Source organism: Trachurus trachurus (assembly GCF_905171665.1).
Source record: "Trachurus trachurus genome assembly, chromosome: 16".
Classification (NCBI taxonomy): Eukaryota; Metazoa; Chordata; class Actinopteri; order Carangiformes; family Carangidae; genus Trachurus; species Trachurus trachurus.
In genome coordinates, this window is record NC_139902.1 from 16,109,229 (window position 1) to 16,135,464 (window position 26,236).

General features: G+C 43.1%; 1 protein-coding gene across 3 annotated transcripts; it reads left to right on the forward strand.

Annotated features, from left to right (window-relative positions):
* On the forward strand, positions 1-26,236 carry kmt2bb (lysine (K)-specific methyltransferase 2Bb). Of its 3 annotated transcripts, none has more exons than XM_083990000.1 (36): positions 1-333; positions 1,760-1,838; positions 2,002-5,583; positions 5,729-5,910; positions 6,121-6,240; positions 6,744-6,930; positions 8,332-8,563; positions 8,653-8,720; positions 8,814-9,071; positions 9,231-9,337; positions 9,903-10,028; positions 10,523-10,636; positions 10,813-10,959; positions 11,072-11,164; positions 11,274-11,391; positions 11,506-11,619; positions 11,909-12,093; positions 12,194-12,295; positions 12,686-12,796; positions 12,983-13,059; positions 13,253-13,479; positions 13,598-13,701; positions 13,795-13,932; positions 14,169-14,327; positions 14,441-14,558; positions 14,659-14,737; positions 14,828-14,988; positions 15,087-15,254; positions 15,360-18,513; positions 19,040-19,140; positions 19,462-19,599; positions 19,690-19,946; positions 21,488-21,591; positions 21,751-21,834; positions 23,192-23,321; positions 23,453-26,236. In XM_083990000.1, the coding sequence occupies exons 1-36, from the start codon at positions 4-6 to the stop codon at positions 23,726-23,728; spliced, it is 11,730 nt and encodes a 3,909-aa protein (XP_083846126.1). In that variant the 5' UTR covers positions 1-3; the 3' UTR covers positions 23,729-26,236. The 3 variants fall into 3 exon arrangements, with proteins under 3 accessions (XP_083846126.1, XP_083846127.1, XP_083846128.1); XM_083990001.1 differs by having other exon boundaries at positions 19,468-19,599; XM_083990002.1 differs by having other exon boundaries at positions 1-309.

The window sequence follows — 26,236 nt, forward strand, 5'->3', positions numbered from 1 at the left end:
GCAATGATGGCGGCAGCGGGATGCGGATCAGCAACCGCGGCTGCCGTAGGAGGCCAAGGTGGAACCGCTACGGCCAGAGGTCGTTTCCCCGGTCGGCCTTGGTCGTCACGCAGTCGTTTGCGCTCCGAGAAGCGATGGCAACTCGGGCGATCAGGCTTAGAAGCTGATGATGTGACTAACGGAGGGCCAAGGCCCGCAAACCTGGTTCTATCGTTAAACGAAGACCAGCCCCACTTGCGCTTACTTGGGATAGAGGCGAGCCACAAGATCCTTGGCCAGGCTGGATACAGCTCTAGTGGGAGTGAAGAGGTGAGGCCCCAAACCGAACCAGGAGTTAGTATCTTTTTATTTTATTTTTTCACATTTTGTATGATCGTAAAAATGTACATGAATGAGTGCTGTCCCCAAAACTGTGTGGCTGATAAGTGCCATGGAGAAATGTCAACATCCCTCTGCTAGGCTAATGTAGCGTTAGCCTCAAGCTTGGTGAGCTAACAGTACATGCTAACTGGTGTTAGCACAGTGGAGCTCTCTCCATGACATTTAATGAACAGTCGCAACACTGTACCACTTAAACAGAGCAAGCAGACCACTTTTAACTGGGATTAGTGTTGTTCCTTCAGTCGGACTCATTGGGCTTAAAATATTACAGGGTGAAAACATGCGTGGGAGAATTTTTTTAATAGCTAGTTTGTGAGTACGCCAATTTGTAAACAGGGACCGCAGTTCTTCCATCTATGGCCCGCTCGTAATCGGGCCAGAGTAGCAGCTAGCTACAGACAACACAAAGAAGGGGAAGGCTGGCGTCTCGGTATCCCGCACAGTGGCTAAATGCTAACTGCTCTGTTTTAATACGCTGCACAGATGCGGACAGAGTGGTTTGCTGAGCTAATAAAGAACAAAGACTAAATTATTACACGTGTACCTCCCGTAGCAGACATACACGCACTCGGATAACAAAACAGTTTTTTATTTTTTATTTTTTGGCATGGTAGCTACTCTGCAGACAGAAGTGAGTTTAGATGCTTTCGTGAGGCTAACTACTAGCTAATGTTACCATTCACTACAGATTTAAATGGTGGTGCAGAAGTGTGCCAAAGCCAGTTGCACCCTTGTTGTCAGAAGTGAAAGCTCTTTACACATACACATGTAGTCGTTAACGTCTCCATTCACACCAGTCAAGCTGCTTGTAGGCTTTCAGGTCACAGCTGCCTGCAAGCATGCGTAAGATGCATAGTACTTGCACCTTATGGCAACTACGGTGTCACCTTTTCCTGCAGATTTTGTGATTCATGCAAAGGCTGTTGAGTTGAGGTTGTAAAATTTTATACAGCTCCAACATGTAATGTTCCCACTAAAAGCAAATGCATTTATAGTTGTTATAAATGCAGACATTATAACTGTTGTATGTGTTGTAACATAGAACAGCATCATTATTACTATTTTTATTATTAGATATACTCCATGATTCAAAATGCTAAGATACATATAGCCTACATTACTTTGGTTCGTCTATTGAGAGAGTAGTCATTCTACTGGGCTTTAATCCATCTTTGTAATGAATATTCAGAGACTGTACCTCCATCTACAGTGTGATCCAAAATTATTGGTCTTGCTGTGGTCATAATTAACGCTCTTCTGAATTCAGAATGAATGAAGGGTGAAAGAAGTTGAATTGTTTTTGCTGATGTTTTAGTTTCTACTAGCAGAATGGTGCTAAGTTGCTTGAAGTTTTAATTAACTGCTTTTATTTTTCAAGGGGGATGACTTCAGAGGATTTGAAGCTGAGAGAAAAGGCTCCAAAGGACCTGTATGGTCTCGACAAAACCCTGCAAAAGGTAAGGAAATGTCACTGCACAAAATTATATATTTGTTATAATTTATGAACAACCCACAAGTTCAACTTTGAATCAAAAATGCCACACAGTTATTAAGTTCCATTTTTGTATCGAGTGAGGGAGCTATGTATTTTGCAGTATTCAATGTTGCTTTGTTTTGCAGGTGATGCTGTCAACACAAAGTCTAAGCGACAAAGTGAGAAGCTACCGCCTAAAACACCACCAGCGGAGGCAGCTATTACCCCACCTGATCCAGCAAAAGATGTAAAATCGTCAGAGGAAGTTCACAGCTTATCTCCCGAAGCTGAGCCTGCAAAGGATTGCCCGAAAGGTTCGAAAGGAAAAAACACTATGGATCGGCAGTCTACTAAATGCGGAGCCTCATCATCAGCACCAAGGATTACTATTAAGTTGGTGGCCAAAAAGAAAATGAAAACGGTAAAAGAGCCTCATAAAAAATCTGTGAAAAAGTTGAAGATAAAAGATGTTCAGGATCAGTCTAAAGCCAAGGACATTCAGGGTGATGAGATTTCAAGCGCTCATGTCAAATTAAAAGCGGAACCACATGATGATAAACATGGCACAGAAGATAAGGGAGGAGGGACTGCACCTGCAAGGCGGCGTGGACGATCTGCTGCAAAGCTAGAACCTGTCTGCCAGACTGGCGCCAAAAATGCCGTTGATGACCAAAAATCAAAAGACGGAAAATCAGCTGATCCACTTGATGCTGCAAAGGAGAGCGGGACTGAAGAGCCAAAAACAAATGCAAAGAAATTAAAGCATAAGGACATTGCAGCACAACAAAGTTCTGAAGTTAATCAACTTGTCACTCGTAGAAGAAATAGAGCCACAAACCCACGCTCTAAAGTCGTCTCAGACAGTGCCGCTGTACCAGAGAGTCTGAGCAAAAACGATGCTGTTCCAGTGGAGTCAAAGTCAGAAGTTTCTCGGACAGTGGAGGCCAAACCATCGTTGAGAGGTGACAGAAGAAGGCAAAGCAGGAGGCTGAATAAGGATGCTACTGCGCCAGAGAACCCAGGGCTAACATCCACAGAGACTGATAATTTAACCATACAGCCAAGTGACAGTATGCCTCTTAACAAAGAGCATGTACCGGTTCCAAGTTTCAAGTTGATACGGGTCAGAAACCCAAAATACGGTGCACAGGCCAGTGGGAAGAATTCAACGCGAAAGAAAAAGCGAAAAAAATTTATCTGGACTTTAACATTAGTGAAGGGAGAAAGTCGGACACGGGATGCTGAAAACACTGTCAAAGTAGTAGAGAAGACTGTGAGTGAAGTGGATCAGTCCACTTTGTGTGACACAAGTGTCAACAAGAGTTTGAATGGCATGGATACAAAATCAAAGCCAGAAAACTCAACACCACAAGCGATTGAAAGTACGGACAATAATGAGGGTTCCCAAATCATGGCTGACGTGTCATCAGAGGAGAAATCCACTTTACCAGTGGAAAATGAGGTGGAACACGTAACTGAAACGCCTCCTCCAGAAATTAGTAAAACAGATTGTGGGAAAATCCCACCTCTTCAGATTAAAAAGGTGTCCTCTCCTGGTAAACATAAAAGCTCAAAGCCATCCTTTTTAATTCAGCAAGTTAGTCCTGTGCCTGAAAAGAAAGAGGATGCTCCGAAAGATGCAAGTGAAGTTGATGAGGATAAAACGTCATGTGTCAATGCTGAAGTCACACCAACCAGGAGACTAAGGAGGAGGACATCAAGCCTTGACTCACCACAAACAAAGTCTGTCAGTCATAAACCAGTGACCACTCAGAAACGGAGACTTAGAACGAGTCTACAGGATGAAGATACTCCGCAGGTGCAGATTGAAGAGACTTCTCAGGTTTCAACCGAAGATTCCAGCTCACATGTTCTTCCTGAAAACACTTTTGAGGTTTTGGCTGAGGAGCCTTCACAGGTGACAAGTGTCAGCACCACTGAAGCTCTTGGAGAGGATTCCTCATCAAAGATCACTGATGAACCTTCACAGGTGCCAGGTGAAACTTCTCCACAGAAGGTGGAGAATGAGGTAGAACCCCAGATTGAAGAGGCCAAACAATTGCCTGTGCCTTCCAAACCTAGAAGATGTAGAAATAATAAATTAGGGAAAAAGAAACCTGCCCAAAAAAAGAAAGCTGTCATCTCCCCTGAAACCACTGTCAGCACAGAGGTGGCTGCAGTTGAAGTTACTAACACAGAGTCTGTACTAAAGGCAGATACTCTGCCTTTAGATACCTTGCCTTTAGTTACTGCGGTAAGCCAGCCAGAAGTAAAAGACTGCTCCCAGTCAGAGGCAAAACAGGACACTGTGTCAGTGGAAGAAGAGCAGATAGAGCCACCGGTAAAAGAGGAAACAGACATTCAGTTGATAGATAGTCAACAAACTTTGGTGTCAGAAAGTCAAGCTGAAAGTGATCCAAAAACACTGTGCCGAAAAAAAAAGAAGTCTCTCAAAAAAGTAAAAAAGAGACGTAAAAGTTTAATTGGGCAGCGTCAGAAGCACAGACACAGGAGCAGAGATGGGAAATTTGCTCCTCTTAAATTTTCTGAAAATCAGCAAAATGTTGAAGGGGATAGTGACCTTTCAAATACATTGGCAGCTACCACACCAGTCCCAACACCAGTCCCAAGCTCCAAACTTATTGGAGTCCATAAAAAGTACAAAAAGACAAGGGCAGGCTTTCAGTTGTTTGGGTCTAAAAGGCCAAAACCACCATCTAGAATAATTTCAGAGTTGATAGAAATTGGTCTTGAAAAAGATGGTTTGAAGCAGGAAGAATCAGATACGTTGGTTGATGGAGGGCAGGTAGATATTGTAGACACCCCACCAGGTAAATCAAAATTTGTAAAAAACATCAAGCACTTCATTATGCCCGTCGTGAGCGCTAGATCCTCACGGGTGATCAAGACCCCTCAAAGGTTTATGGACGATGCAGGAATGTCTGTACTGCCTCGAAGAAACTCTCCAAAGAAGGGTGTACAGCTGGGCCTGCAAATTCGTCCAGTAAAGAGGCGAGATGACGTGACAGGCAGAGCAATATCCCCTATCCTGCCAGTTGACGAGGAGGACATACTGAGTGAAGCTCAACTGGATGTCGACCTGTTTTCAGCTCAGGACCTCGAGGACAACCTTGATATACCTGACAGCCTGTTTTCTGAGAGAAAAAGTGGCAAAAGTGAGAAGAAGAGGTCTCCTCTAAAGAACTCAAGTTTCAAGTGGCATGTGCCAGAAGAGTCTAGCGAGGAAGCGTATACACTGGACAAAACTCCAGAGGACAAATGTGAGGATCTGTTTTTGCCTACACCAGTTGATAAGCCCACAGAATTATCTACTGACCCCCTGGATGCTCAGAAAAAGAAAACCTTCCCAAAGTTGAATAAACAAGCAGCCCACCTCAAGATTTATCAAAGGCTAAAGAAGATGCACACGATACTTCCCAAAAGCAAAAATACACCAGAGATGGATAGCGCAAGTAAACCTCCTCAGCCCACAGTTGATTTAGCAGAGGGACTCGACGATGAGGCCATGAGCATCAGTCTTAGGCAACGTAATACGAATGTGGAGCAGGAGAAGGAGAAGTCCAAGCTCAAGATCGAAGACCTTGATACACCTGGAGTGGTGAGAAAAGTTTCGGTGTGTGTTAGGACTATGAACTCCAAGTCCCTTGCTTTAAAGCTTGGTAAAGAGGAGGATTTAGCAGGGGAAGACGTTGTCCAACTTCACTCAGGTAAGCCAAAATTTTAAAAACACAAGATTATTTAATTCTAAATAAACAACTTCTTTGCTTTTTTTTTTTTTTTTAACTTATGCCACAGAGTAGATAAAACCTCTTAACGGACCAGACATTGGTTAATATTACTGTGTATCCACAGGAGAGCGACTGTCAGAACAGAACTCAGGCGCAGGTGAAGGTGACTACCATGCGTCTGTGGAGAAAGGAGCTTCACAAAGAGCACGCCTCACTGGTGCAAACAAAAGAATGTTCAATCTGCTCAGGAAAGCCAAGGTCCAGCTCATTAAAATTGACCAGCAGAAACAGCTGAAGTCATCTGGGGTAAGGCAACGATCGACACAAGCACATTTTGTTAATGGTTGACTTTAATTACATTGTTGATTTTTATCAAACTATTACATCAACTCTATTTAATAGAGTCGGTTACAGGAGATTCAAACAGCATATAAAAACAAAGTATTGACGCTATGAGGTAGTTTTCTAGCTCTGAGGCTTGTATTGATGCTTTGTTTTTGTCCATGAACCCTGCAGCTGTTATCCGGCCCGTGTAGCGCCAGGTCTCGAGATGTGACCTCTAAGAGACAAAGGAGGAAGCAGAGGGTGCAGCCTGATGTTGGTGTTCCAGTCAAGACTGAGCCACCTCAAGGACAAGTGAGTGAACAGAGCAACAGGCCCCAGATGCCACCTGAAAAGTTTATTTATGTCAGTAATTCAATTCAATTAGTGAAACTAATACAATATAGACCCATTACACACAGAATTAAACATTTAATGTCTTTCAGTTGTAATGATTATGGCTTACATTTAATGAAGACCTAAAATTCAGTATCTCATAAAATTTGAATATTACAAAAGACAAACTAAAAAAAGCATTTTTTATATGGACATTTTTGTCTTCTGTTAAGTATATCCATCTATATGCACTCAATACTTGTTTGGGGCTATTTGACTTGAACTACTGGAAATTGACTTTTCCATGATATTCTAATTTATTGAGATGCACCTGTATTATAGTGAAAATGTGGCCAAAATAATTCTCTGTTCAGTGTACAGCCTTAAAATGCTTTGTCAAAAAAAGACAGAAAGAAAGAAAAAAGAGCTTGCTGTCTCTTCACATCCGTGTTCATTCTGTTTTGGTTCATCCCCCTCCCCAGCCTCAGCTCGTCTCCCCGCTGTGCCAGGAGTTCCGCAGAGCAGGAGGTCCACGAATCAAGCACGTGTGTCGTGCAGCATCTGTGGTGCTGGGGCAGCCTCGAGCACTGGTTCCAGATGACATTCCCAGATTGAGCGCCTTGCCTCTGCATGAAAGAAGTGGCATTTCCCCATCAGCTGTCACTAAGGGTAAATGAGACCTGACTGATAGAGCTCTCCATAATGGTTTTGGCTCTTTTTTTTCTTTTTTTTGAGTGTTTCATATCAATTATGATTACTCTCTCTGTGTGTGTGTGTGTGTGTGTGTGTGTGTGTGTGTGTGTGTGTGTGTGTGTGTGTGTGTATATATATATATATATATATATATATATATATATATATATATATATATATACATACATACAGTATATGTATACATACAGTATATGTATATGAATAATTAAAATTCAGCGCACCAGGGAATTTTTGAAAGATTTAAATTATCTACTTAAAGGAGCTGTATGTAAGACTGTGGCCAAAACTGTTGCTGCAGTCAAATTCAAAACACTGCAGCGCGTTGTTTCCCCTCCCCTTACCCCCAGACTCGAGGTTGTCAGATAGCCATGTGCTAACCTCTGCCCTGCTCCTGTTTTGTGGCTATGGTACCCCGAGACTCACTCAGTCTCTACAGTCTCAACGTAAAGATGATCATGGCTCTCTAAAACATGTTAGGCTGCATTAGTTACTACCTGCATTCAGAGCGATGAAATCGCAGTACATCTACATCTGTTATCATAGTAAATATATCTCCTATGTGTTTGCGTTTCTGTAGTTTGAGCAGGTTGTTGATGAATATTTAGCTTTTTACTCTGACTGTTTAATGCTCAGGTGATCTGCGGGTTATTGTTTCACTTCACCGCTCTGACGCTATGCCCCATGTGTGTGTCTATGTGCGCAGCGTTGGCACAAACACACACACACACTGTTACCCTGCATCTACAGGAGCCTAAGTCCATGTTCTTCATGCCGTAGATGAGCCAACATATGAGACGTGTTACCGCAGAATAAACGACACGAGCAGCTCCATGTTTTCACTGTCTGAGTTTTCTAAGTATATGCTCACGACAGGTGTATCAGACGGCAGAGTGACAAGCCGCTTATTTCTCCTGTGTGACATCAAGGAAATATAACCATAGCCGATAAGCAAAATCGATCACAATTTGTATCGCAATCTCAATTGGAGGTCTTGTCTCTCCCAGCTGTAGCTGCAGCTCAGTGGTAGGTTAACTGGCAACCCGGAGGCTGAAATGCCACTGACCATGTGATTGGGAGAGAGCGGTGGGTGGCACAACAGGCCAAAACACAAAATCAAAACATAAACATGATTTGCAGGCTGCAACTCAAATTTTTAAATGCGAATATTCCAGCTGCGCTATTGTTGTCAGTGAGATCAGTATTTCAAATTAACAGGATTCCTTAGTCTCTGGTGACATTAAGTGATTTTATGATTACTTGCTGTGCATTTCTTACATACAGTTTCTTTAAGAAAAAATAATTTAGCTACAACTGGCTGGTATTAATCCTCCATTCTTACTGTGTTTGCTGTCGCAGATGTTGGCTCTCCCTCAGAATCAGACAGTCCTGGGCTTTCAGATCCAAAGGCCACCAAGGTCAAGAAGCCGTCGAACTTTATCAAAAGGAAAGGTCTCGGGCCGTTTGGGTACCGCTCACGGAGGTGTGGAGTGTGCAAAGGCTGCAACCATGAGGATGACTGTGGCAAGTGCATGAACTGCCTCGACAAGCCCAAGTTTGGTGGACCCAATACCAAACGGCAGTGTTGTGTGTAAGTTGATCCGTGCTGACTGAGATATTATTTGTGGAGCACGGCAGAGTGTTCAAAAGCAATTAAGACTTGTTATTTCATATCACCAGGTATAAGAGATGTGATCAGATTGAAGAGAGGAAAGCACGCAGACTCAGTGGAAGGACAGCACCCAAAGGTGAGTCTGCTCCTGAGCATGGCGGCCTCATGTTGCCATTATACTCCCATAACATTGTGTCAGCTACATTTCTTCTTCTTCTTCTTCTTTAAGGTGCCTCCAAGCGACGGCGATCCTCACTAAGTGGGGGTCACTCAAGTAACGACGAGGGGAATGAGGGTGCTGCCGACTCACCGTCTGGTCTCCAGGGTGATGACCACAGCCCGTCAGTAAGGAAACAGCCAAAGCGTGTAGTGAAACCCCGTGTTTACTTTGACCTGGTGGACTACGACTCGGATCTAGATGACAAAGCTATCTCAAGCTCTGCCTCGCCAGCCAGGAGAAGGGGCACCGGCCACCGTTTCAATCAAGGTAAACCCAGAATCCACTTGTGATTAACGCACGATGTATGAGCTATGACTTTTTTTTTTCACATATTAGCACATTTCTTTAAAGTTGTAGAATTGTGTTCCTTGTGGGAAAACAAAGGTACACTTTTCTCAAACCTGTTTCTGTCTATCTCCTTCACAGACTTTGTCTCACTGGATGGATTCCTTGGAGATATTTCAGATGATGAAGTCAGGCATCGGAAGTCCAGTTCACACCGTGTACCACCTCCTCGACGTAAACCTGAAAAGGTGGGTAAAATTGCGAGTTTGATGGTTTGCCTCCACAAGTTGTATTTGGGACAGTCCTGTGTTTATGATTTATACTGACACATTTAAAAGCCGGTCGACTGGAGGATGGCGAACAAGGCTCTGCTAAAATGCTGAAAATGAGATGTTTGCTGGCCAGAATTCACCACTGTGGTGATTGATCCCAGTTAATAACACATTGTTAACAATCCTATCATGTCACAGACCATCCAAATTTGTCTCTGAGAACAAGCCAAAGGCGGTTTTGTCTGTATATTGCCAGCTTTTGGCTTGGTGTAGCCAAGAGCCTCCATCCCATCCTCAGCCTGCCACAAGAACTGTAATATCAGCATGGGCAGTGAATAATCCCTGGCCCACACCAAAATATCTTCCTATTTCGTACAATGTCAACTAAATATTACAATATTTGAGGTTACCGTTACATCACACCCTGATATTCTGGCCTCACCATTTATGTTCTTATTGTGCCCATGAATATGGAGGAGAAGCAAGTACATGAGCATTGTAAGGTCTTGTTGCCCATGTTTAAATGATGATTGTCTTTCAGGGTCAGACATCACAGATTCCTATGGAGCAGACTCCCCCCAGTGTCCTGGCAGCTTTGGCTCATGGGTTTGAGCAGAGAAATGTCGAGTCCTCCAAACCTACTCACAAAATAAGGGTGGACTTCAAGGTAAGTCGCTTTTTTCAGTTAATTAACAGATCTTGTATTTTAAACACACTCCTTACACTCGTATGCTCAGTGAATTCAACAAGCAAAGGATTCATGTTTGGTGCCACTCGTTCCAGAAATAAACAGCCAGGTTGTTTGGGGTTTTCAATGGATCCGTTTTCATCAAATGTGTTTTATTCCTCAGAAATACCGTTAATCTCACAATGCAAAGTCACTGATGTAGTAATTAATTTTGTCCACTAGAGGTCAGTGGTGATTTGTTAATTCCCAACTGACTGTACTCCATGACCAGTTAAAAATGCTTATTAAATCCTTCAGTTGACCTTAACCACTTCCATCAAATCGTTACATTTAACCCTACCACTCTCACAGCCAAAGCAAAATGACATAAAAAAAAAAAGTTTGTGTCTGTTTATTTTTTCATGGATGATGGTCAGCAGACAGCAGTATTGCAGCCTTCACTTAGATGCTATTGTGTTGTGTGTCACTTTCAGGAGGACTGTACTTTGGAGAACGTCTGGAATATGGGTGGTTTAAGTATACTGACCTCTGCGCCTCCCATGCCACCCTACGTCTGCTTCCTTTGTGCCAGTAAAGGGCAACATGACGTAAGTGTTCAATACATTTTGCTGCATTGTAATGATACGGCTTGATTGGAACAGATAAAACATGCAGCGCAATATCATACAGATGAATAATTAATGTCATCATATTTTTATCTATTGAATTTAAAATTTTAAGTCCAAGGGTTCTTTGATCGCATTCATATCTTTTTTTTTTTCAGATGCTATATTGCCAAGTGTGTTGTGAGCCTTTCCACCAGTTTTGCCTTGAACCAGCCGATCGTCCTTCTGAGGAGAACAAGGAAAACTGGTGCTGTCGTCGCTGCAAGTTCTGCCATGTGTGTGGCAGGAAAAACAAGCAGTCAAAGGTAGGAGCTTTGAATTTATTATATAATTCATTAATTATATTATAATATATCTTACTTGTCGATATAAAGGTACCTCGGTCAGGAAACATTCAATATTTCATGTCTCCCACAGCCTTTGTTGGAGTGTGAACGATGCCAGAACTGTTATCATGCCCCCTGTCTGGGACCCAACTATCCAAAACAAAACAAGAAGAGGAAAGCTTGGGTACGTTCTTGTTTCTACAAAATTTGATGACTGCATCTCCATATTCATTGGCACGCTGAAGGAGAAAACACACTGCTTTGTCGATGCTAATGTGATGGTTTCCGTGCAGGTCTGTATGACATGCATCAGGTGTAAAAGTTGTGGCGTCACTCCAGGAAAAAGTTGGGACACTGAGTGGAACCACGACAAAGGCCTCTGTCCAGACTGTTCAAAGCTCTATGAACAGGGTGAGGACACAACTTCAGCATCATAGTACATTTATCTGATAATATGTGAGGTTGTGTTTTATCTATCTTCATTGCCCATGTTGCGACTAAGTGTGTCTATCCTTCTCTCATAAGGTAACTACTGTCCAATCTGCTTCAAGTGCTATGAAGACAATGACTACGACAGTCAGATGATGCAGTGCGGCACCTGTAACCACTGGGTACATGCCAAGTGTGAGGATCTAACAGGTAACATTAAGTCTACATGCTTTTCAGGATAAACATATCCAAACTAATGTTATCAGTGTTGCTTGTTATTAACTATTATTTGCGGAACATGCATTAAAAACAGCTTCACAGGCTTTACAGTAGCCACATGTGACTTTGGGATTTTCTGCTGTTGATTCTGTTGTGTTGTGTTGTGTTGTGTCTTAAGAAAACAAGTAAAAGCACTTTGCAGTTGTAAGCAGGCTTATGTCAGAGATGAATTTTCTTCACATCCACCTCTAAACGTCACTCTTGTTTGAAATGATTTCAGATGAGCTGTATGAGATCCTGTCTAGCCTTCCAGAGAGTGTCGTGTATTCATGTCGACCGTGCAGTGTGACTCAGCCCAGTGCCTGGAGAGAGCTGCTCTACATTGAGCTGAGGGCTGGGGTGGAGAAGGTTCTAGCTTGCTTGCTTTCCTCCACCCTCACCCAGCACCTTGTGACTTGCTCACAGGTAAGGTTTAAATGTACCATGTTTTATTAAGGACTACAACAAGACGTTTTTTTGCAGAGCGTTTGCAAAATATAACGAGTGCATGAAATCTCTGCTGCAGTGTGAAAAGTTGGTTGACCCTGACAGTGGATTAGAAGGACAGCCGGCCTGTGATCTCCGAGCTGTAGGCAAGAAATTTGACAAGGGCCTTTACACTTCGTTGGTGAGTTTACAACCTCTTATTATGAACACTTAAGCACCACTGTAGAAAAGTTGTCAGTGTTAAATTGTATGAAGCTTTATGGACATGAATGCCTACAATTCAGTGAGAAGTGTGTGACGTTACACATGCAAACAACTGACAGTATCACATCTTATGTAAACAGTTGGATTTTAAGTTGGAATCATTTCAATGTTACTGCAGCTAACAAGGCCAGTCTGTAAAGAGGGGAGCACAGAGACAATATAATGCTACTGACAGCCTCATAAATGGACAAAATGTCCACGAGGAATGTTTCTATCAGTGTTAAACAGAGAGACATGTCTGTACGATGGTAGGGCCAACTAACATTTGAATATATACTTTCTTTCTTTTTCTTTTTTTCTTTTACAGAAAATGTTCCACGAAGATGTGGTTCAGGTGGTACGAAAGAGGCTTGAACAAGAGGAGGATCTTCCAGAGGAGCGGAGACCCACTGCTCTGGCACGCTCTTACTACTTAAAGGTAGTGTAAACTTTGAGGGCATGACTGCTCTTTCATTCAGAAGTATTTAGGCTTGCACTGACAATTCAAGGTAATGAACCTACTCCTAAGACTAAAGGGATTATGGCAATAGGCAAATTTGCCAAAGTGTTGAAATATCCCTTTAAGAAAGCATTCTTAACTGACTGACATGGTTTTTCTTTTTAGCTTCTCGAGGAGGTATTTAATTGGTTCAACAGCCAAGATCCAAAAGTGTGGAGCCCTTGTACCAAAGACTTGCCTATGTGAGTGTTAATTTCCATTTACTGTTGGTTCATATACATGTGTATACTTATTTGTGAAAAAAATCCTTACATACATAATATATGCATAAATGTAATATGGATATATCGTATATATAGCATAGACAAATACAGATTGAACACTGCAGACTACATCTTAGAAACTTTTTTAACTCATTAAGTCTTTCTTTAACAGGGGGATGCTGTCCAATGCTATTCAGCCTCCAACAACAGAGCATGTTTATGCTCAGTGGCGGGAGAGGGAGAGGGAGGAGCTTTCCAAGACTCCACTGGGGCTTGTGCAGGAGGATAATGGACAAAGCTTAGATGTAAAGGAGGAGGAGGCAGTTTCTCCAATGTCGGGGGAACCAATAACCCAGAACCACTTCAAAACCAGTCGGGCTGTCAGGCTCAAATTTAAAGGTAAAGTTATATCGGGGAGAGATGACCATTAAATTTGTTTACTTTTTTTTTTTTTTTTTGTAAAATTCTTGCACAATATTCATGCCTTTTAAGTTTTTACCTTTGTACATTTATACAGGGAAAAGAGGGCGGCTTTCAAAAGCGGATCTAGACACTGGATGGTCTAAAGATGATGAGAGACAGTGCTCTTTGTGCCAAAAATATGGAGACCTCAAACCCAATGTAAGTAATACAGCAACATGAAATTGAAGTTGAACACACGTCTCAAGTTTGTTATGCAGTGGGCTTCACACTTTTTATTGTGTTGTTCCACAGGAAGCAGGCAGGTTGCTGTACTTGGGCCAGAATGAATGGGCACATGTCAACTGCTGTCTGTGGTCAGCAGAGGTGTTTGAAGAGGACAATGGATCTTTGTTACATGTTCACAGTGCTGTCACAAGGGGTCGCTTGATGGTTGGTTACCATTCTACCATAATGGCTGTTTTTCCTGTAAAACAATGTGTTTATATTTACATAAATATTTTTGTAAATCTGAGTTTTATTAATAACAGACTGGTTCAGTCATTAGTGATATTTTATATTTAAAAAAATGTAAAGAATTACACAGTAAGGCTCAGCTATGTTATTTATGTGACATTATACATCTGACATTTCGTGTTTCATGCCCATCAACCCAAACCCCTCTTTAGCGATGTGAACGCTGCAACCAGACGGGTGCCACAGTGGGCTGCTGCCTGACATCCTGTCAAAGCAACTATCACTTCATGTGTGCCCGCTCCCGTCACTGTGTGTTCCAGGATGATAAGAAGGTCTACTGCTACAAACATCGACATCTGATCAGTGGCAGGGTAGGTTTTGCTCTTTCGTGTTGTTTTTTGATGGTTGTTACAGATAGCTGCTGTTTTGCGGTTTGAAAGTTGAGTGGTTGTTTTCTTATTACTTCCCAACTTTTGCTGTACAGATGATAGCTGGTCAAGAGTTTGAGGTAAACCGCAGGGTCTACGTGGATTTTGAGGGGATCAGTCTCCGCAGAAAGTTCTTGACAGGACTAGAACCAGAGCTAATCAACGTGATGATTGGTAAGTGCTTTTCTAACTGACCAAACTCTTCTTTCCATGATATTTTCTAACATGAGCGTTCATTAAACTAATGATTGGTATCCGATTTGCCACTACACAGGTTCCTTACAAATAGACAAACTGGGTGTGCTGACAGAACTTTCAGCTAGCAAAGGAAAACTGTGTCCTGTGGGATTTCAGTAAGTTGCATTTCATTATTTCACACCTAGCATATATATTTAAATCATTGAATGAAAAACATTTTTAAAACTTTGTTATTCTTTCTGAAGGTGTTCTCGTTGGTACTGGAGTACAGTCAATCCACTGCGCCGGTGCAAGTACACATGCACTGTCCGGGAGGTCCGGCCCAGCGTCCCTGAGAAGCCTGTCGAGGAGATGCCTGACCAAGGAGAAAATCGTACCATTGCTCACGGCCCCTGCCCGCTACCTGGTGTGTGTTTTCCTATTATAAACTGAAGTACATCAGCAAGTGATTTACCCTTAATTGATAAATAACAGTACTTACAATTTGCTTTTATGAATCTTCAGAGTCTGAAGCCCTAGAGACTGATATGGTAGAATCCCAGCCACCAACAGAGGAAAGCTTTGCCCATGGACCTCCCCCAAAGTCAGATCATGGAGCAAGGCCAAAGATACCTAGTTATCCCCAAACTAGAAGACCAGCTGGGGGAATGTCCCGGCCTCTGCCGTCCCCAGGTAATATATAAATTCATAAAAGTTTTTGGCAAATCAGTCTAAAAGAAGCATCTCCGAAACTGCGGGCTAATTCGTTTTTTGTTTGTTTGTTTGTTTGTTTTTTAGGGATAGGCCAGTTGAAACCCCACCACATCTTAACCATAAGTGATCTGGAGGAGACTCGCAGGGCTCGCCGCCACAGCCCACACTCACAGACACCAGGTCTCCGCAGTCGCATGTCGCCCCCTCCTCTCGGCCCTCTGCCCGGACCAATCACACTTCGTGCAGGAAAATCTTCCGTTCCCACTTCCCCACTGTTTCCACTTGGTCCAGAAAACATGATAAGCTCACCATCGACCCGTCCAGTCGGAGGGAGGAGTGCCTCCTCTGTCCGATGCCCTGGAAATACAATGACCCATTGCACCTCAGCTTTCTTTCCTCAGTCGCCCTGGCAGGACAGTGCAGGAAGCTTTTCCTCTCCAAGTTTGTCTTCTTTCTCTTCATCCATACACTTACCCAGACATCGATTATCATTTGATCTCAGCCAGCCAGACTCAGTTGAGGTGCCACACAACTTCTTGGCATCACCAGAGCCCGAAGACGTCTCTCCAGCGAATGGCACGTCACCCCAGGGAGACTTAGACCCACAGAAGGATGAAGAGGAATTTTCCTACAGTTCATTCCACAAAGATCCAAGCATGAGTCTGGGCCAAGAGATGAGGACAGAGCTGGAGATTGAAGAGACACTGAATGAAGGTGTAGCAATGAACTGTGGGGGGCAGATAGTAGTTGAAGGCGATGATCAAGAGGAATTTTGGGGAAGATCCCAAGACGTGCCCAAGAGGAAGACCCTTGTTCCCAACCTGCCACGGTCTGCAGCCTCAGCCAGGGACGACTTGGGAAACACGTCCTCTGATGATGATATGGACCACTATTTTGATTTTTCACGGACAATCGTCAGTCGCCCCGGATCAAAAGATCTGTCCAAGTCTCCCTCCTCCCCCTCCTCCCGGCCTATGGCTCAGCTGGACGGTGTTGATGATGGCACAGAAAGTGATGCGAGCATAGTGACTAACGAAGATCCTCAGAAAGTCGAAGGCTCCACCCAAGCTCGGATACAGGCCAAAAACCAAAATAACAAAAACATCCCCGGGTCAGAAACTACAAACGACTCGGCTGTTCAGAGCCTGTTCCCTGAAGCATCCAACGATAAGCACACAGAGGCGTCGTCAGTCAACATCTCAGCCGTCAGCGACAGTCCCCCAGATAGTTCACCTGAAGATCCACCCAGATCCTCTGATGCTGGTCAGTCAAACGAGAACAGCATTGGATTTGTTTCTCCACAAACTTCTGCAAACTCTCCATTCAAAGCGCAAAGCTCTGACACTCCCTTAGTAAATCAGGAAACTGTGCTTCCTACTCCAGTTCATGATGCTCTGCCTAACTTACTCACAAAGGTGCCTGAGACCTCATATTCAGAGGGGTTATTTCAAGGTTCAAGTTTAGGGTTTGCCCCTGAAACGCCTCTTGTTCTTGAGAGTTGTGATGCTAGTCCACACTTAACCGAGATGACTCCTTTGCTAGAGGGCACACTGCTTGAGACCCAACAGCCTGAAGCCTGTAAACCCCTGACTTCTGAGCCCGACAGCAGCGATTTTGCGTCGTCAAATGAGGGATCCACCGTGTTAATGAACCACTTGACCAGCAATACAGCGGAGCCCTCACTAGCAGATGCTGCTGAGACCAGTCAGGGCAACTTTCTGGATCTTCTTCAGCCCTCCCCTTTAATGTCCACAGATGTACAAAACCCCTCCCAAGGCCTTGTGGATTCCCTGCAGATGTACTCCTGCTTACCAGGCTTCAGCCAGCCCTCCGTAACAAGTATTACACTTCAGCCAGTGACACAAGAGTCGGCAACCTTCCCATCCATGGAGCCCCTGTCTACTAAACTAACCACCCTCACCACTGTTGGAGACATGACACAAACACTGCAAAACGCTGCCCCTCAAAATGATCCCGCGCTATCAGCTGCATCAGGCACCTGTGAAACTCTCTCTGTACCTATCTACTCCACGCAAACACAGCCTCTGGGTTCTACAGCTGTCACCATCGTTTCCTCCTCCGCATCAATACCATCTCTTTCCGGGCTGTCAGCGCAGTGTTCTACCGCTCCGACAGCAGTGCAAACCACTTCAGCCCCTGTGATCTTAAATGGTTACAACGCGTCATCTGTGCAGAAGGAGGGTGCATCTGGCCACACGATCTCTATCAACTTTTCTACTCCCAGGCCGGCTTTAGAGCCTCAGCAGCCGGTGCTACCCCAGGCTTTACCTGGCCATGCCATTCTTACTGTTAAAGAGGTGGGGGGTCCAAATGTGGATCCTACCCCACATGTTCTGCTGGTAAACCGCCTCGGGCAGATTTTTGTGAAGAATCCAGAAAGCAACACTTTTCAGCTGCCCACTCCCAACTCCCCCTCCTATAACTGTGTCACCCAGATAGCAAGTCTTTTGCAAAGCAACGCACTGTCAGCCACATTAGCAGCAGCGGGTAACATGACTGCTCCGCTCCCAGGGGCCAACGTGGCAGCATCCGTTCCTGTGTCGGTTACACCCGCAGCACAGAATCCAACCACAATTACGCAGCTGCTCACCCATACCAGCAATGGTGCAGTGGCATCAGTTAATGTGAAGAAGCCGAAGAAGAATACAAAAACTTCAAAACATGAAGCTGGCCCAGAATTGAACAAACCAAAGAAGAAGAAGGAGTCCAATGCCTCCAAAAAATCCAAGTCATCCAAGGCCTCGGGGCAGCCTCCTTTGTCAACTAAGAATCCTCCCATGACCCCCGCTGAAAGTGCCCAAGCAATTATCAATCAGGCAATGGCAAGTAACTACACCCCAAAGTGGAGCGGACTTCGAACGCTAAGCCCCTCCTCGCTTGTTTTGCCACCTGGGCTATTAATTGAACCCGAGCCTCAAGTGTCACCTCGGTCTCCATCGCCAACGCCAGCACCAGCTCCTGCTCCTGCTCCGCGCCCTCGCACCCACGTCCGCATGAAAAGAGTGTCTTCACTTTCAGACCGTATTGTCACAAAGAAGTCCAAAGTTGACTTCCTGCAGCCAGAACCCATCAGCGAGGAAGAGGAGCGGCGCAGACCCGCCCCCCAAAGCATCTCCAGCCGGGCTTCAGGAGTCCGCATCAAGACACCAACAGTGAAAGAAGTACTGAACCTGGATGAATTGAAGGAGGAGCATATAAGCGATTCTGATAGCACAGGGTAAATTAAGCTCATTTTAAGTAGAGATACTACTACTGATGGTTTTAAGTTTTGCTTTCAAATATTAAATACTATTATGAGATGGTGCTAATAAAAAAAAATGCAAAATTTAGATATTAAGAACTGGTGGAACTTACCATGCTTCGTCTAAGTTTTCTCTCACGAACTTTGCACTGAAATCTGCCTTTCACATTAAATTTACTCAGGCCTCCTTCATGTTTGGCATATATTTTGGACTTTCCAAAACAAGAGTGGGCCAATGTTTTCCATTGTGGGCTGTGTATATTTTACAAGTTCATTGTTAGTGCAGAAGTTCTATGTTGCTTAATGTCGGACCCCAAATGTCTGAGTCAGAATCAGAATCTTTCCACACATGCAATCTGGCCACAGTGGCGAGGATGCTAGCATCTTTGTTTCTAATGGCAGGCAAACAGAAACCAAAAGCACACTGAATGTGTATGAAATGTATATGGCTCTGTGTTTCAAAGTTACTTTTGAAAAACTTGAGTACTTGTATCTTTCTCAGGTCAGAGCCTTGGGATTACATGTCTCGGGGTGAACAAGAAAAGCAGCATGCCTGGGAACCAGTTGGACACAGCACTTTGACCGACTGGAGGAAATACTCTGGTAATCTTGAATTTTTAAATTCGTAATTGTATTGATTTTTGTAAATTAAAAAACAAGTTGTGTAATGTTTGCCATGTATGGTATGACTCTAGCTAATGGATGGGACTTTAGGTACTTGAGATCTTTTGACACCAAAACTTTGGCCACAGCATTTCAGAATAGTCAAGTCAGATTTTATTTATATAGCCCAATACCTGTCTGGACAGACATTTATGAAATGTTGTGCACAGAATATATTAACATAGTAGGTTTACTGTATGACTCAGCTTTTTCAACATGAGAAGACATGAGCCTGAAAGACTGACTGTGTAAACTTGTTAGGTGCAGCTTCTCCCTCAGACGATGAACCACCGCTGTCGGACGAGGATGACGAATGTCCAACTAACAGAGACCAACCACACTTACGATTTGAAATAACCAGTGATGATGGTTTCAGCGTAGAGGCAGACAGTATTGAGGGTAAGGCTACATTTTAATCTTTTTCCTTAAAACTCCAAATTATCTTAATCCCAAAAAAATGTATATCATTATTCTCAATTTTCCTTTCAGTGGCTTGGAAAGCAGTGATAGACGGGGTGCAGGAGGCACGAGCAATTGCGAGGCTCCGACCTCTTACCTTTCAGAGGATCACTGCTCCCCGTATGCTGGGCCTGGTTCATGATGCAGTGGTGTTCTTGCTGGAGCAACTTCAAGGAGCTCAACGTTGTCATCGCCATACCTTCCGCTTCTTCAAACTGTTCAGCCAGGAGGACGACTTGCCTGTCAACCCCAGTGGCTGTGCCCGCTCTGAGCTCTATCTTAGGCAAGTTTACTCATGATTGTTACTGTGTACTCTCTGTCAGAAAGCCTTAAGTTGTTCTAGCTAATATATTTATTAGAGGTCGACCGATAGTGGATTTTTAAATTCCGATATAATAACGATAGTTTGGAGCAGGAAAAAGCCGATAGCCGATTAATCGGCCGATACCCCCCCCCCCCCCCCCCCCCACGAAAAAAAAAATATATATATTAATTAATTTTTTTTAATTTTTTTTTTTTTTTTTTAATAATAATAACATATAGCTATTAGCTAGTGTAAAACTAAAGGATGTGGGACACTGAATCATCCCTGGACCCTGTCAGTGACGAACAGCCGAACTCCACACTAGAGTTTGTTTACATCAGAACAGCTGTAGTGAGGACGTGACGCTGCAGGAGAGGAGACTAACTAAACAGGACGTTAGCTCGTGGTGTGGTTACGCCGTACATTAACAGGTGACTGTTTCACTACAATTAGCCTACTGTGTGGAAAACCCATAGACTGTAAAAAGAAAAACCACGCTGTAATGATCGTGATCGAGTTGGACGCGTGTGTTTGGAGCTGACGGGAGGAGAGAAAAAAGAGAGCGAGACGCACGTAGCGGCCGTGATATGACGACCCCGTCCCCGCTGAGGAGGAACTCGGCTGTTATGGAAAAGGACCTAAACCAAGTCGAGTAGAGCCCATAGAGCCCAACTTTGTAGTGTAAAGAGCCATTATTGTGCGTCTGCCCCAACTGTGAAGCTGAAGCGGCGCTCTCTCTTCCTACTTCCCGTCTTTCTCTAGCTGTCCTTTCAAAATAAAAGCACAAAAAGCCGGAGGGGAAAAAAAAAAAACACTGACTCGTGAGCTGGTGGCGGTGAGATATTTAGCGTGGCAGCCGCCACCACATTATCTATGCAGGAACCCAGGCTGTACATATATGATTAAGAGAAAATACTACAGTGTTTCTCATTAAATAACAAGAGTGTTTCGTTCCAGTCAGCCCCTCCACCTGCTGCCTCTCTCTTAGTGCGGTCGCACCGCACCTACAGTAGCTACGCTACCCTCACCTGGGTCACTTCTCCGCTGCTGCCGCTGCACACGCTGTCTCTCTCTCTCCCCTGCTCTGTGTGTGTGTGTGAAGAGCAGCCCCGCCCCTCAGTGATCAGAGAGACAGAGAGCGGCAGGGAAGAAGCAGTTTATGGCGCTGTGGAAAAAACTGTATCCATCGGCCACTATCGGAGCCAAGTTCCGCTGATTCCGATAGTTTGTAAAACGTCCTATCGGCGCCGATTAATCGGCCAAAACGATTAATCGGTCGACCTCTAATATTTATTGTGGGTGATTAATAGTCGTGCTATAAACAACTTAATGACAGCACAGAAGTAACACCCAAAATAATTTTTCTCAGTTTCAATTCTCTGATCAGTTCAGCTTATTGACCTTGAGCCTTTCTTGATGTTATTCTCTCAAATACTTTTAAATACTGCTGAACTTTTTGTAACTGCCCTTTTAAATGGCTTTGATACTCATTTAGACCTGACACTTCTTTCTCTTCACAGGAAGTCCACATTTGATATCTTTAACTTCCTGGCATCGCAGCATCGTCAGCTTCCTGACATTGGGCCTTATGATGATGAGGAAGATGAGGTTCTTTTGAAGTCCACAAGGTCAGAGACTTAGATGCAGATTTTGCAGTGTTTTTTCTTCTTCCTTTTTTCTATGCATTAGCATTTTTGTATTTCATGTCATTTCTTGTATTTTACCATAGTATGGTAACCTTTTGATGTATGTTTTTTTCAAAACTTAATATCTGCTCTTGCTTTTAGACGGGCAACTAGTTTGGAGTTGCCCATGGCGATGCGCTTCAGACACCTAGAACGAACATCCAAGGAGGCTGTAGGCGTGTACAGGTCAGAACTACATTTTCATAAATAATAAGAATTCTGTGTAATGCTTAAAATGTTTTTAGCTGGCTTCTTGTCCGGGGGTTCAACAATGTTGAGTTTCAACATTATACTTTGTGAGTGCATCTCAAAGTTGTCTCAGCGTCTCAGCTCGGGTCAGTAAAATGTTTTTCTAACAGGCTGACAGTGACAATCACGTGAGGCGAACTCATTCATGGTTGTCTCTGATTACACTGATAACAGCCTACCTCCAATGTAGACGCGCGACGTACCCGCGTGCATTCGGTGCGACGGCGACGCCGTTTTCCCCTCCGTGCATGTCCGTGGAGCTGTGCGCCGCGGACATGCACGGTTCCCTACGTTGCTGTGTCAGGCAGGTGTTTCCCACGGAGCTCTGCCCCGTTTCAGAGGTGAAGGAAGCCCTGAGTGGAAAGACGTCGCCTCCGCGATGTAGAATGTGTTCAATTCAAAAAGTGAAACTAACACATTATACTGTATATATATGTCCATTACACACTGAATGAAACATCCCATGTCTTTATTTATTCAGATTATTTTAATAGCAATAATTATGACTAACATTCAGTGAAGACCTAAAATTCAGTATCTCCAAAATTGAAATATCGCAAAGGAATTTTTTAAAGCATTTTTAATATAGAAATGTTGGCCATCTGAAAACTATGTCCATCTATATGCACTCAATACTTGGTTGGGGTTGAACTACTGGAAATGGACTTTTCCGTGATATTGTAATTATTTGTTAATGGTGAGCACCCCCCCTCCCCAGACAATTCCTCTCTTTTTTGGTCCTGACCCGTTTGCATCCCTGATATTTATTCATGCTTTCCAGTAAAGTCTGAGAGTGAGGATTTACTCATAAAGGAGGGGGGGAAGCTGTCCACTGCCAAAATGTGGGATGTGGAGGACTGTATCAACAAAGGACAGCTTATACAGGCTGTAATAACACAAGCATGGCCCCCTGTGCCACACATGCGCATATCCTGGTTGATAAAGTCTAAACATGGCCACAGATCAAAGTACTGAAACAAAACCGAATGTCTTCCATTTTGCTGTAAATGCCAGTGAATTGTAGTGATGCAATATTTTCCGGGCAATTAAAGGTTTTCTTGGAACTCAGTGACTTCAAATCCGATTTTTCCCTGTTAAAAGGGTTTTCCATGGAGTTTTTCCTCAGTCGATGTGAGGGTCTAAGGACAGAGGATGTTGTTGTTACGATGCCCTTTGAGACAAGCTGTTTGTAAAAACGGGCTATAAAATTGCCTTGCCTTGCTTTCATCATCGCAGCTGCTTCCTTAGAACATCCCAGGAATTGAACCTGTGTCACTGTGTGTGTGTGTTGTAGGTCTGCTATCCATGGCCGTGGTCTTTTCTGCAAGAGGAACATTGAGGCAGGGGAGATGGTTATTGAATATGCTGGCATTGTCATCCGCTCAGTGCTCACTGACAAAAGGGAGAAGTACTATGATGGCAAGGTGGGTCTTTTTGCTCTTTTATCAGTTTGACCCTAATTTACGTCAATAATCCAGTAATTGAGGATTAAAGTTGGAAAAGGTTAGAATTTTTTTTTTTTTTTTACTTATTTATAATTTTTTTGCCATTGCAGGGTATTGGCTGTTACATGTTCCGCATTGATGACTTCGATGTGGTGGATGCAACCATGCATGGCAACGCAGCAAGATTCATCAACCACTCCTGCGAACCCAACTGCTACTCGCGAGTGATCAACGTGGAAGGCCGGAAGCATATCGTCATCTTTGCTCTTAGGAAGATCTACAGAGGAGAGGAGCTCACTTATGACTACAAGTTCCCTATTGAAGACGCCAGCAACAAACTCAACTGCAACTGCGGGGCCCGGCGGTGTCGGCGTTTCCTCAACTGAGAGATCCTTTGAATGAGATGGGGGAGGATCCTGTTTACTAGTAAGCCTTAAAGTAAGGTGGCACTGGATTGGGCTTGGGGAGAGGGGGGAGGGGGGCAGTCCTACACAGTAAGGGAATTAGCCACTATGAGACCATTCAATGAGATTTGGCTCATCAGAAGTGACATGTCAACATTGAATGGAGTGGATGATCAGAGAATCTGCACAGAAAATTCAATTACTTCTGAAAGCTTTTGTTGACAACGTTCCTCTGCCTGTGAGGAGTTCACATGTACACCTGGCACAGCTAAGTCACCCCAGCAGTTAATATTGGGAGGGCAGGACGCCGACGTTTAAACTGAAAAATTTTAAATATGAGCGCCTCCTGGATCTGTATGATCAACACCAACAGAATTTCTTTCATACACACGTCAAGCCTTATCTGTTTGATTCATTGCTGAAAACCTCTGGCTAGTGTTTGAGGGATACCTTATACTTTTTATTCATTTCTTGTGGGAGGGGTGTCTGTCTGTGTACACTTGTTATCACAAATGCTCCATCCTCCAGTGATGGGAACAGTTATAGCCCCATCCGTGCAGTGGTGAAGTTTGTTTTTGAGCCATACTTTCACCCAAACCTTTATTTGTGTGTTTTATCTAACGGTTAACATTTCTCACACTGTTAATATATACATATATTTTCTTTTCAGACTTTTTTTTTGTGTGAATAACAAAACAACCATGGTGCTAAGCTTTGAAAGGTCTTCAGCGTCTTTAGTTGGACTGAGATGTCCTGCAAATCAGGAATTATTTAGCTGTTATTCACCCTGCTGAGATCATGTATCTTAAATTTATGCACTCAAGCAGTACTCTCACTGTCATTGGAAGATAGTGTCTGCTAATCGTCACACTTTAGGTCTGCTGTTCTTTCCTAACTTTCTTTCTCTTCTGGTGTGGAGTTTAAAATAGATGATTGCAATGTGACATTTTCAGTCAGTAGTGTCATATTTATAAAGATAGAAACAAGACACGTTTTTTTGTCTTGATGTACAGTGTATGTAGCAAACACTACCCAAGCCAAAAGTGAAGAGTTATGGTGAATATCAGCTTTTTTTTAAAGATATATTTTATTACTCTCAAGGCAGATGCTCATTATCTATTGCAATAAGACGTTGCTGCCCTACAGTTGCACACAAATAACCATCACACATAACAAATTTGCTTCATCTTTGTGAAACTTGCTACACGTAATCTCTTGATCAGGGATGACACTGGTATAAAGCATCGCCTCTGAGTGTGTACATTCAGCTCCTGCACCAGACTTGTTAAGAAAAAAGGTGCACAGACTTCCTACATGTTGCTGTTGCAAAAAATAAAGTCAGTCTGAAATAGAGCTGAGAGAATACACTCGGCACCTTAAAATAATGTTTAACGTTGTTCTTAGTCCAAGTTCAGTGCTGTCATTGATGAGGCTAATTGAATACACATACTGTTCAAATTGTATATTTATTCATGTTTTGATTTATACTTTTAATGGAAAAGGTTGTGCTTTGTATAAATGGTGGCGGTCTAGTGTATTAGGAGATCTCCCCTACTTGTATCTTTTTTTTTTTCTTTTTTCTTTTTTTTTATTGTTTACAAATGATGTCCTTGGTTTCACTAATTTACTTGAATTTCCATTTTGGGCAGTTATGTCATACATGTAAGCCTTTATGACAAATTGTTCTAAAGCAGGTATTTTTAAAGAATCATTTTTATTTTATTTTTTGTTATGATAGATTACTGACGGTCTTAGAATCAGCCACAGGAGTAAAGTGAGCACTGTTTGCCTTCCCAGCCAAGCCCATGATTCTTTTCTCTCTTTTTTTTTCAACCCCCATCTGATAAAAAAAACAAAAACAAAAAAACAGCAAAATTTCATCATGTTTTGCCTTTATCCCCTTTCCTTCTTGCATGTCCAATCACTGGGATGGAGCCCAGATTAACATGTGTCAATCACCTATAGCTGACAACAAAAGCAGAGTCACTCCCAACTCCTTGCAAGGATTCTACCTCAGCTGTTTAGACAGATGTTTGGGAATACTGATGCAAAAGAGAGGATGATAATTTAAGAGTAGCTTGATTTTAATGTCCTGCAGAGCGTGTGTGTCCGTTGGTTTGTGTGTGTGTTTGTGTGTGTGCGTGCGTGCGTGCGTGCAATGAAGGATGCAAAGCACTAGTCAAATCTGAAGTTATCATGACCATCTCTCCCAGAATCTGTTAAGAAAGCTGTATGTTATATATACACACACATATATAAATAAATAAATGAATATATATATATAAATATATATATATAGTAGGGTTATTTTAAAGTAAGTGTAAAAGACATAAAAATGAGAAAATATGTGATCTTTAAATTTACGTCTTTGTTACATGTAAAAAATAAGCCCTGAGTTTGTAAATATTTGTATACATATTTCTAAACCTGTTTAATTTTTCTATGCACTTTTTTATTTATAATGTTATTTGCCTAATAAAGATGTTACGA